This window comes from Sodiomyces alkalinus (genome assembly GCF_003711515.1).
Source record: "Sodiomyces alkalinus F11 unplaced genomic scaffold SODALscaffold_1, whole genome shotgun sequence".
NCBI lineage: Eukaryota > Fungi > Ascomycota > Sordariomycetes > Glomerellales > Plectosphaerellaceae > Sodiomyces > Sodiomyces alkalinus.
The window spans coordinates 3,339,526-3,351,669 of NW_021167079.1; the positions used below are offsets into that span (position 1 = coordinate 3,339,526).

Below are 12,144 nucleotides of genomic sequence, written 5' to 3' on the forward strand. Positions count from 1 at the left end.
GAACTCGTGAGCACAATCATGCCCTCTGTGGTCAGGATCCAATGTCTCGCATCAGGAGCATGGCGCTTCTGCAAAAGACATATGACAATAGCTATTTGAAATGCTCGACGGCGGTTTACTACGAAAGCCAGGTCTGTCTATCGACCCTCCCACCCCCGTCTCCACTTCGCGGCCTCTCTTCCAAGAGTCTTGTTGACGGGCTTTAAGAGTCTTCGCCGGTGTCATTTTGCTGAGCAGGTTTCACATCTTACAACAGGGAAACGAAGAAGAGGCCTTGCGGTGCTGGAGAAATGCGCTAGATGAGATTGTACATCATCGTGTCACCAAGGTGTTATCCAACTCCTCATCAGAGTCCGAGACAGAGAGAGCCCTCATCGAATCTCTTCACGAACTTGAGCTTCAGTGTAGAGAGCGAATTGATCTTCTGGAGGTCTTGCAATTATCCCGACAAGAGCAACCCCAGTCCCGTGGCACCAGTCCCTCCGATAGCAATTTGTATGGGCCAAGCAACCCCGCCAGTTCTTCTGCAGCGCAAGACAAAGGGTGGATAGGCGAGGGTACCATTCCTGCAGTGACATACCCAGAACTGTCGCGGCCCGGACCAGCTAGAAGACCTCCACTTCCCCGCAGGATATCGTCTGAACGAGCTGTCGCAACCGCACGGGAATCAGGTTCTCAGCTTGCATTGCATCAAAGTGTCTCGTCGCCCTTGGACACACCGTTGACCCCGCCGACGATGGGAAGCACGAAGGAGAAGGGATCCCGCCCTTCAAGTCCGGAGAAGCACACAATGCGAACCACGCTCCGATCAGCAAAGCCCGCGACGAGAAGTACGAAGGCCAATCACGATCCTAATTGTACCCAGCGTCCTGGTGCGGGGAGGGCTGCGACTTTGGCTTGGCATGCCTTGACGTCAAGAGGCCGCTTGCCTCGGGGAGAAGCCACTACAATCGCTGCTGAAGCGTCCGCCTCTCGCCCTAGCACCCAGCCTCTTCCAGATCGCGGCAGGAAACCTTCAGTGCCACCATTAGTAGAGTGGGATACCCACTCGAGGCGGCTGGTATCTGCCACACGAAATCTTGATGGCCTCACCATGCCGGTCCCACAAGCGACAAGGCATTCCAGCGATAGTCCTTATGCCCGTTCGCCCATTCTTTCTGTCAGTGCTGCGTCTAGCGCCCTCAGTTCCTTCTCTACACAGGATGCGACTAGCTCAACTTCGAACGTGCTTGAAGTGGACAAACCAGCTCGTCCTAAGATCCCATCGCTCGGGCTTAATTCGCTCTCTTTACCTCCCCACCTTGACGCCCCAAGAGCCTCATCCGACCCTGGAAACTCGAGTAAGCACCGCAGAAATCGCCTCAGCAGCGACGCAAGACGCAAGACAGTTGCGGATTCTACAATTTCTACAGCCCACGCGAGTAACAACATCCGCACGAGCTCCGAAACACAGGAGATACTCGAAGGCGAGACGTCAAGGCATAGTCCTGGCGAGCTTCAAGTCGAACCGTCTGTGCTAAGTGAGTCAAAGAAAGGAACTAGGTTAACATCGCACCGCAGTCGAAGCAAGAAAGGGAAGCGTAAAGAGCATGCTCATATGGGCTCCATCCGAGAAAGCCGATCTGGCGATCGGGGCGACGGCAACGGCGACGACAACGGCGACGACAACGAAAATGACTCGACAAAAACTTCGTGGCAGAGGAGAAAGATCGCTATCCTAAAAAATCTGCCGTCCGGGGTAGACGAAGTGGCAGCAAGCCAGATCCTTAACGAGATCGTAGTGGAGGGAGATGAGGTACATTGGGACGATATCTCAGGTCTTGAGATAGCGAAGAATGCGCTACGAGAGACAGTGGTATACCCCTTTCTTCGACCAGACTTGTTCATGGGACTTCGCGAGCCGGCTAGGGGTATGCTGCTATTTGGACCACCAGGTGCGTTCTGAGATGGCCCATGTTCTTTTCGTGTAGATACTTTTGTGACACTGGCCATGTATTTTCATCATGTTCGATTGCGTCGAATTGTGTCCTCAGTCTTTATCACTGACACTTGTCCAGGTACTGGCAAGACTATGCTAGCGAGGGCCGTCGCTACCGAATCCCAGTCGACGTTTTTCTCTATCTCGGCAAGCAGTTTAACCAGCAAGTATCTTGGTGAATCAGAGAAACTCGTACGAGCTCTCTTCGCTCTCGCAAAAGAACTTGCCCCCAGCATTATCTTTGTCGATGAGATCGATTCTCTCTTGTCTCAGAGGTCAAGTACGGGCGAACATGAAGCCACGCGGAGACTCAAGACGGAGTTCCTTATCCAATGGAGCGACCTGCAGCGTGCTGCGGCTGGGAGGTCTATTGCCGGAGGAAATGGACAAGGAGACCCGAATCGCGTCCTTGTCCTGGCTGCCACGAACCTCCCTTGGGCCATTGACGAAGCTGCGCGACGGCGATTCGTGAGGCGTCAATATATTCCACTTCCGGAGCCAGAAACAAGATCCGCGCAGCTAAGAACGTTACTTGGGCAACAGAAGCATACCCTATCTGAGGCTCACATCGCGAAATTAGTTGACTTGACGGACGGTATGTATCCCTCGACTCCATCCACTTTCTAAGACTTGCTGATCTGTTATTCTGTCCGGCAGGTTTCTCTGGCTCGGATATAACTGCACTTGCAAAAGACGCCGCTATGGGACCATTGAGATGCCTAGGCGACGCGTTGCTGCATATGACCATGGACGATATACGGCCAATTCAATTGTCAGATTTTGAATCAAGCTTATCCACCATTCGACCAAGCGTCAGCAAGGCAGGCTTGAAGGAGTACGAGGATTGGGCCACGGTGTTCGGCGAACGAGGCGGTTAAGCTAGTTTCTTGGAAGAAATAGACAACGGGAGATATGTAACGCTTATTACCTCTCGATGGCGGAAAACTTTCAAAGTTCTTCGGTGTAGGGTGGTAACGGTCCTGGCGTCGGCGTTTGCAGCCGGAAATTAATGCATCAAACTTCTAGAAGTACACTGAGATAGATTGATTGTACAAAGGCGCATCGAGTAGCGGCCAATCGTCGTTCTCTGATGAACCGTAGGCCGTCTCCTTCTCCCTCCCTCGTTCCAACATGGAACTGCCCAGAACCCTGCATCCATCCACGTACAGCGGTGGTTAAAGAGCCCTCAGTTGGCACATGATCATGGTAACGCGCATTGTCTTGCACGCCAAGCCTCAGGACCTTGAAGCTACTATGGTAGTAGCGTTTGCTCCACCGGTCGCTCTTTTCCTCGCTTCTCTCCGCGTGTCTTTCTCTGCCTTCCATTTATCCCGAAGCGCTATCCTCTCCTCCTCAGTCGGCACAGGATGTCGCTCTTCCATGGGGACTCCGAAAGGGGCAATGATCTGTTTCACGACGTGTCGCTTGTGTTTGGAAGTTGGCCAGCCTGGGACAATAGAGACGACATCGCCAGTGTGCAGGGAGGAGTTCGGATCGTGGACGAGGTAGGATTTAGGGGTTGTAAACATCTTCGAGGTTACAGTTAGTCTCGGCGTACGAGGAAGAGCTGGTTTTCGACGGGGGCCCGTTGGAGCGGAAATATGTCGGGAAGCAGATGATAGAGCCACCAACCTTTTGAATCCTAGGATTGTATTTTTGCCCGCCTACGCGGACTCTGACTGTTTTTTGCATCAGACCAGCTGAGACGACGACGCCTCGCAGCTCGCTGACAGCCCATTTAGCGGCTTTTGTTACAGGGTAGGACATCGTGTGTATAATAAACGCTAGACGAGTGCGTATAGCTATCGGATGAGTGCCCGCGGTTCCCTGATGGTCTGCTGGGAAGCTAGGGATGGCACAAAGAGTTGATACACGTTCAAGCCGTGGAAGCTTTAATAGACTGTGCTGACCTCGGAGTGTGATTTCTTTCGCAGAGAAACCGGCGAATAGTCGGACCGGGACAGTCCCCTGTGCAATTCGATTTACACCTATCCAGGCATTAAAAACATTAGCTTGATACTAAGCTCTACACCCCGCTCGATTATTGGATTGCACTGCTGATCCGTACCTTTATATCTATTCTATATAGATGTGTATAAAGTTAAATATCGCTACTAGACTAATATCAGGCTAGTTAAAGATATTATTAGATTTATTATTAAAAGAAGTTCTTTTTAATATGCCCTCTAATACTGCCGCCTCCTTTGCGCCTGCCTTAAGATAGCGTTATAGGAGCTTTGTAGAGCATTTACTTTATATAATATACTACGCTCTTTTTTATTTTTATTACGCGTGTGTAGCCCTAAAGCTATAGCGCGGCGCCCATCGCCCTAAAGACTAAAGGCTAGTAGAAGCTAAGTATAATAAATCACTGTAATAAATAAAGGAAATCTTCCGTAATAATCTGCCTAACAGACCTAATAATAGGGAAAAAACCAAAACAGAATAACTAGACCGTAGAATCCGAGGTTTATGTCCTGTACTACTCCGCCGAGGCTATTTTAGTAGCTAAAAGATAGGCCTGTAAGGCCTGTATTCCTCTTTTAGTACTAAATAATAGCGGTAGAGATAGCGGTAGGCCTGATAAGGCTTCCTATAGGGCCTTTTGTTCGTTTTATAAAAAGGGCAGAAAAGGATAAGGTTGGCTATTATAAACGGCTGGTCACGAGTCTAAGCCAACAAGTAAGGCCGAATAATTGTATTATCTAGAACTAAGGAAAGGAGAAGGAAAAGGTGAAAGGTTTGTCTCGCTAGGGGCAGCTATCAGTTAGCTGCCCAATCGGTGAGAGGTCTATACGGTGTCTCGGCTTAGTAAGGCCGGGACCCTGGCTAATAGGGTTAGTCTAAAATAGCTATATCCTGTATAGGGGAGCCGGGATAGAAATAGCGGGTTATTAGCATAGTTTTAGGCCCTTTTTTAGTGGGTTTTTAGGTATCCGAAGCCGGTTTTTAACTAAGTAAAGACCGACCTTACCCACTTAGAGCCCTATATTAGAAGTGGTTTTTGGGAAAAACGGAGGTTATCGTGGACTAAGCGCCTATAAAGGCGGCCTAGACGTACCGATTTACCTTTTTTCCCGCCTCCTCCTTATTATTCTAAAGGGCCTTTTAGTCTTAAATTAAGCCCTTATTTACCCGGTATCTTTAGTGGCTAATAGCAGCCAAACTAACGGATTTAGTAGCTTTTTCGGGGTCTAATATCCTTTTAGTTGCTATATCCGCTAATTCGTTCCTTTTTATCCTTATATACGAGGGGCACTACTATATAGAAACCGAAGTGCCTTATTATTTAAGGCGTGAAATAAGGGCTTTCGCTTCTATAGCCTAGTATAAGATACGCTAAAGATTTTAAATAGCCGTCTATAAATCGCTAAAAATATAGCACTCTAGGGGCCTAGGCGTTTACTATAGGGCAGCGTAAAAGGCCTGAAGAATAGCGTGTAATTCAGCGTTAGCGACTTCGGCAGAGGACACTAGGTTAAAGCCTATAGCTTTACAGGGTCTTCCGGTATTAGTCTACTATATTACAGCGGCCAAAGTCTATAAGGGCCCTATAGGGGGCTTTATAGAGTGGCCTAGAGAGCCGTCGATATAAAAGACAGCGGCTTATTCACCCTGGGTTTATTATATTTCAGCGAGGGCTTTAAGGTAGGCTATCTTCTAATCCTGGGTTCCGGGGTTAGAGTCAGGGCCAGGGTCGGGGTTAATAGCTTTTCCAGGCCGGTCTTTTAGAGACAAAAAGGGTCTTAGGTCCGCTATAGGCTCGGAAGCCTAGGGAGCCTCCTACCTAGGTGTAGGACCTTTGATATTCCACGATTACCCTACTAAAGCCGCTATTTCTAAGCCTAAACTATATAGCTATATAGTGGGCAGTAGGTTCTATAACCGGGCGAGGTCTTCGTAGTTTTCCCTCGCTAGGAGCTGGCGTTTAATAGGGTGGTTCAGTAGGACTTTTAAGATCCTAAGGGCATAAAGCCTATTAGACCTAGTTAACCGAACCGCTGCTAAGAGGACAGCCGCTTCGAGTTCTAAAGGCCGTAAAGGCGCCCCCCTAAAGGCACCTAAGGCCCTAACTGGGGCGCCGTACTATAATCTTTCTAGGCGGTCTATAAGGTCTTTTCCTAGTGATTTAGGTTCCTACTAGAGCTACGAGCCGCAGTTGGCCAAAGAGGTAATACAGGCTAGATATAGCTATCGTAGGGCCCTAAAAGAAAGGCCCCTCTATGAGCTAGCTAGTATATATAACCTGTTTAGGGCCCCTAAAGCTGAATTTAGGCGTTTTTCGACGTGGGGTTTAAAGGATAGCTTAGGATTAAACTAGACTCCTAGCCACCTAATAGCACCTAGTGCTAGCTTTACTAGGTGCTCCTCTATAATCACTAGGGCGTCTTCTTTAGAGCGTCTTCTATAGAAGTGTATAAGCTCTGTTTTTCGGTGGTCGAAAAGGACTTAGTTAGCTTTTACTATGTCGAAAAGGGAGGCTACGGCTTTTTCTAGGGTTTTATAGTTTTTCCTAGTTAATATAAATGCTATAGATAGCTAAAAGTCGTCTATATAGAAGAGCTAAAGACCCTAAAAGTCCGGTCCTGCTATAACCTTCCTAATATAAATCAGGAATCGGATAGGGGAAACCGGGAAGCCTTATAGGACCCCTATATTTAAGGGGGTAGGCCACTAAACGTAACCCTCGAATGATAGTTAGATATACCTATTTTCTGTAAAAGAGGCTATCTATTTAACTAGGTTCGGGGGTAGTTAGAGCTCTTAAAGGGTGCTAAGTAGCTAGGTGCGGGTGACGTGATTAAAGGCTCCTTTAATATCTAAAAATAGCGTAATAAATTATAGGATTTTAGCGTGATTTACGCTAATTCTTAATATAATAAAGGAGGCGAAGGGCCGTATCGATAGCAGAGCGTTATTTCCTACCCCGTATTTAACTAGAGTATAGAAGGTCGTCGCGGGTATTAGCTAAATAGCTAAGCCTAGTAGCTATAACCCTTTCGAGTACTTTACCTATGTATTTTAGAAAGGGTATAATCCTATAAGATTTAGGATTTGAATAGTACTTCTTTTCTAGCTTCGGCAGAATAACCCTAAAGGCTTCTTTTTGGTAGGTAGGGTAATACCCTGCGGAAAAGAGAGCAGAGTAGGCCTGTAAAAAGGACCTAGAGATAGTCTTATAGGTCTATTATATCCGTTTTAAACCTATCCTGTTAGTTTTGCGGGCTTTCCCTTTAGCAACTCTAAACGTCGCGCGTTATAGTTCTATATCCTGGAGGCTAGGCTGCTCCCACCGTCTTCTAAGGCCCTGACTACGTGATCCAGCTAGGCTTTAGGTGCTATTAGAAGGGTTAGAGGGGCCTAGGTCCCCCGAAAGGCCTGTAAATATAGGGGCTTTGGGGGCGTTAGTGGCGGAGAGTGCTAGAAAAAGGGTCTAAAGTAAGACGTTATACTTATCCTCGATAGCGTAGGCCTTCTATTTCGTAGGCGTTTAAATCGGTGGTATTTTCGTGTTAAGGCCGCTCTTCGTATAGTTATAGGCCTCAAAATTCTCAGGGCCTTCGGCGTAGGCTAGGCAGGCTTCCTAGTAGTCGTTTTCTGCTATTTTTACTACCCGGTAGTAGGCGTTTCGAGCGTCTTTCTAGGAGGTTTCTAAAAATGCTAGCCGGGCAGCCGAGGCACCCTTTTAGCTATCTTTCTAAGTACCCTAAAATCCGTGCTCGCTAACTATCGTAAGGCTTTTAGCTTTTTAGTCTATCATGGTTTCGAACGCTCTACTATATTTAGCTTAGGCATTAAAGCATTAAGCGCTAGGGTAATAGTATACAGAAGGCAGCGACCTATAAAGCCCTAGTTCGAGGCGTTAATAGCCTATTAAAGCTACTATTTAAGGCTAGGTTGTAGGCTCTATAAAGTGGGAGAAAATAGATCTTAATCTGCTAGCTTATAATTATAAGCCGGCGAAAGTAACCTGTTTATAAGGCCTTTAGAGCCTAAAACAGAAGCTAAAATAACGTTAGCACGGTATAGGGACCTGGTATTTTCGATATATTCCCACTTATAAAAGCGGAGACAATTAAAGCCGGGTGTATAAAAGGCAACGTCTATAACCGATTCCTGATAAAGATTATACCTATAAAAGGTCCCCCCATTAAGGTTAACGTCTTCAGAATCCACTAAATAGGTAGTACTAAGGCTATCTAACTAGTTGACTAGGCCCTAAGCTATAATAGAAGCCTAATTCGTAGTATCCCGATTCTACTGCTGGTGGTTTTTGTTAAAGTCCTCTATAATAAGAGTCGGCTTAGGGACCTAAAAGCCCCGTAGCACACGATCCTCCGTCTAGGGCCGGCTTCTAAAGCCTGAAAAGGAGGGAAAAGAAGAAGAGGTAAAAGTGGAAGAGGTAAAGAGGTTAGGACTAGGGGGCCTAGGCCCTCTGTCTATTATTTCGGGGTTCTATTCTATCTTATTATAGACGTGTAGAATATAGATGGTCTATAGATAGTAAACCTCTATAATCTACGCATTAATATTATCTAGAAGGTCGTCTCGGTATAAAAGGTCAATTCTAGAGCCCTGTCTTATATAAGTAAGGACCCTAGACTTAATAGGGAAAAGCTAGGGTTTTTAGGATATAGACGTAACGGTGTAAAAGGCAGGGTGGTTTCGAATATACTACCTTTCTGGTTTCGAGACGTAGGCAGGTTTCTGGATAAGGACTATATTAGCCGAAGCTTCTAAAGCCTATTCTAGGATAGCCTCCTACGCCGGGGCCTATTTATTGACGTTATATTAAATAAACCAGATATCTTTCTAAGTAAAAGGCTCTTTATTTATAGAATTTAGGATTTTATAGTTTAAAAGACCTTGTAGTCTTCACTGAACTTGGGGTGTGCTCCCCCGTAGTTATAGCACTTATAGGTCGTCTTATACTTGTAGGCTCCGTATTCCTTATACCTGTTATAATAGTGGTATGGCTCCCCGTGGCCCTTTAATAGCGTAGACAGGGCAGGTAACTAGGCTCTTATCGGTCCCCCAGGTATACCTAAATTTCTAGTAGTTAGAGTACTAGGTTCCAGGGGTTATAGGCCTATATTTATAGACCTTTAGCCGCTAGCCGGCTATATAGAGCCCCTGTTTTAGGGAGTACTTCTGCTCTTGAGTAGTAGGTATAGATCTAACTATAGTGTGGTAAAAAGCAGTCGGATCTCCTAGCTACCTAGGCTTCCCGAATACCCTAATAGAGTTAAGGGTGCCGATATTAGTGACTAGGTCCTTTACACCTAGGCCTTATTATAGGCTTCGGTTCAGGGTCTTTTACGGTGGCTCCGAAGCGTTAGCCAGCGCCGGGATATCGCTACCCCTAAAGACTTAAGTAGGTACTTATTTAATAATAAGCTTAAACTAGTTACCTATCGGTTAGGGGGGCTAAAGAGGTAGGTTTAGTTCTTTAATCTACTAGTTCTACTAATCTAGGAGCTGTTAAATGCTGTATTTCGGGCGCGGGGTCAAAATAAGATTTCTATTAGTCGAAAGGCTAACAGCCATAACTACAGGGGCTTTTAAAGCCTTATTAAGCCTGTTTCGGAGCCTAAGGAGGTCGAAGTCTTTCTGGGGAATCTCGGCCCCTTCTATAGGTTAAAGAATAACCATAGAGATATTTTTAGGGTCTATTAGGAGGGCTGCTAAGGGGGTAGGTGCTAATAGTGCTAAAGCCTAAAATTATGGCGGCTTAGGATGCTAGAGGGCCTTTTTTCTATTTTAGAGCCTCGCTATATAGGGGTTTAGACTATTATATAAGCCTACAAACCGCCTGACCTAGTTTATTAACCTTCTATTCGAGTATAGGTAGCTAAGAGCTTTTAGGAGCTCCGTTAATAGTAGATTTAGGCCCTAGGGTTAGGGCCTTAATCTAGGGGACAGGGTCGAGGTCGTAGGCGTATTACAGTAGCTAAAGAGCCTATTAAAGTAGTTCTTTAGCCTGTGCCTTACTAGCCGAGCTAGTCGACTTCTAGGGCATAGTAGAGTGTTCTCCAGAGGTTCTAGCTATTCCTATAGGTGATTTTTTAGCCTATTTAAAGCCTAAAAGGCTCTGGTTTTTAGCAGGGGGGGCCCTAGAGGGCGTTTCGAAGACGCCTTCGGCCTCCGAGTCAGAGGGGGATTGGATTCGGGTCCTAGAGAATCGTCTAAGGGTTACTGTAAAGGGACTCAGGTGCTTTTTCGAATTAAGAGGCGTAGCGAGGGTTAAATCCTCTATACTTTCAGAGATATCGCACGTTTTAATAGCACTTAAATAGTAAATGTAATAGAGCAGAAATCTCATATATATATTATATTAAGTTATATATATATAAGTCTTTTATACTATTAATTTAGGTAGTAAAGACTATTATAGATACTATATTATTTAGATCCTATCTAGTCTTTCCCGGTTTCTATCCTTATTATATCCTAATATCCGAGGTCCCTAAGGTCCGAAGCCCTTAGTTAGGCATAGATCCCCTAAGGACTATATCGTGGTCCGTATACCTATACGATATACCCTAATACGCACACGCGAACTATAGTACGCCGCGGAATACCGGAACCACGGCGGTACTAAAGGTACTACCACGGAACCCGGTATTCCATAGCGGTACCTAAGGTACTACCATAGAACCCGGTATTCCACGGCGGTACCTAAGGTATTACCACAGAACCCGGTATACCCCGGCGGTACCTAAGGTACTACCACGGAACCTAGTATATTATAGCGGTACCCCTCTAGAATAATCCTATATATAGATACTAAGGAATCTATAGGGTTTACCCGTGGATATATTACTTCGGGTACCCCCTTATTTATTTTAGTTTAGAGAAGATATCTTATTTTACTACTATTTATAGTACCCTAAGGTTACCCCTTAGAAATCCTGGCTTCTAAGTCCTATAGTACTAGTTAGCTAGATATATACCTAGTTAGGGTATATTAAATAGTAATAACTAAGTTTTACACGACGTTTATATACTACTATTTTATAAAAGCTATATAACGCTACCGTGTCTACTACAATCACTAAGTAGAATAGCTTAACCAGTTATCGCTAGACGAAAACGCCTCCCCTTTAATAGGTCTAGGCGTAGAGTATATAAGAGAACTACTATCCTTTAGTTATACACCGCTAAACGCTATTTATACCGCTTTTATAACGATTACTAGCTATAAAATACTAAAAGCTCCGAATTATAACCGATACTAACCCTATTAATAATATTCCCCGCCTCTAGGACCTTAAAGAAATAAGGAATATTATTAAGATAGTTAATAATTATCCCGATCTCGCGAAAGAATTCCTTTCGCCTAAGGTTCTCGCCCTACTTCGCGTGGCTAAATAGGCCTATAATCTCCTTAGGCTACCTAGCGCTAGCGGCGCCTTAACCTTAAGAAGAAGAGCTATAGTCTTAAGATGTATTAAGGAACCTATATACCCTTAGATATAGATTATAATACCGGCGAAATCCACTAACACTATATCTAAGTAGCTAAGTAAAGAACCTTATTCCCGGGAACTCCTTATAAGGCCCGGCTAAACTTAGGATCTTAAAGGAAAATAGCCTATTTATCCCTTTACTGCTAGTCCTAAACTTCCGATTATTAAGCTAAAGCCAAATTATAATAATATAGGTATAGGGCTAAGCTTACTCCCCCTATACCCCGTTATAAGCGTAATAATCGGCGGATTCCTAGAAGATAAACGGGATATACTACGCCCCTTTATCGAGTAACGTATTAACTAATACTCTAATTTATTTTTCTTACCAATACTAACCGCCGATACTATTTCCGATATTACTAACCGCTAATCTTTTACTATAGACTGTTAAACTACTAAATCTACCTATTATTCGCTAACCGTAAATAATAAGGATAAACGTTATAGTCTGACCCTATCGGATATTATCTATATTCCTATAACCGCAAATACCGGAGGAAACTCCGGGAACTCCGGGGACTATACTAGTCTTAGCGGTATATAAGACTACGCCACTAATAGTTAAGGGAGGCCTTAAGGTAGTAGCGGTATAGATTAGAGATAAGGTAATTAGGGGAATACCCCCGGTATCCCTGGTTAAAGTGGCTAATACGGTATACTAAACCCGTTTAATAACTAAGGCGCGAGCCCGTA

At 45.1% G+C, this 12,144-nt stretch overlaps 2 protein-coding genes across 2 annotated transcripts; one reads left to right on the plus strand and one right to left on the minus strand.

The window, feature by feature from the left end:
* SODALDRAFT_326846 (AAA-domain-containing protein) lies at positions 1-3,250 on the plus strand. The gene is made up of 4 exons (XM_028610279.1): positions 1-131; positions 257-1,934; positions 2,058-2,573; positions 2,636-3,250. Exons 1-4 carry the CDS (start codon positions 42-44, stop codon positions 2,854-2,856), a joined length of 2,505 nt encoding a protein of 834 aa, XP_028470500.1. The 5' UTR covers positions 1-41; the 3' UTR covers positions 2,857-3,250.
* Positions 2,921-3,870, minus strand: SODALDRAFT_326847 (nucleic acid-binding protein). Its single transcript, XM_028610280.1, has 2 exons — positions 3,611-3,870; positions 2,921-3,507 (listed from the first exon to the last, which is right to left on the minus strand). The coding sequence occupies exons 1-2, from the start codon at positions 3,743-3,745 to the stop codon at positions 3,214-3,216; spliced, it is 429 nt and encodes a 142-aa protein (XP_028470501.1). The 5' UTR covers positions 3,746-3,870; the 3' UTR covers positions 2,921-3,213.
* Between the last annotated feature and the right edge of the window lie 8,274 nt (positions 3,871-12,144).

Excerpts from the sequence above, each read along its gene's own strand:
- SODALDRAFT_326846 (XM_028610279.1), top strand. The coding sequence starts at position 42 with ATGTCTCGCATCAGGAGCATGGCGCTTCTGCAAAAGACATATGACAAT. Across the intron at positions 1,935-2,057 it reads GCTGCTATTTGGACCACCAG|GTACTGGCAAGACTATGCTA; the intron begins GTGCGTTCTGAG and ends ACACTTGTCCAG. Across the intron at positions 2,574-2,635 it reads ATTAGTTGACTTGACGGACG|GTTTCTCTGGCTCGGATATA; the intron begins GTATGTATCCCT and ends TCTGTCCGGCAG.
- SODALDRAFT_326847 (XM_028610280.1), bottom strand. The coding sequence starts at position 3,745 with ATGTCCTACCCTGTAACAAAAGCCGCTAAATGGGCTGTCAGCGAGCTG. Across the intron at positions 3,508-3,610 it reads ACAATCCTAGGATTCAAAAG|ATGTTTACAACCCCTAAATC; the intron begins GTTGGTGGCTCT and ends GTAACCTCGAAG.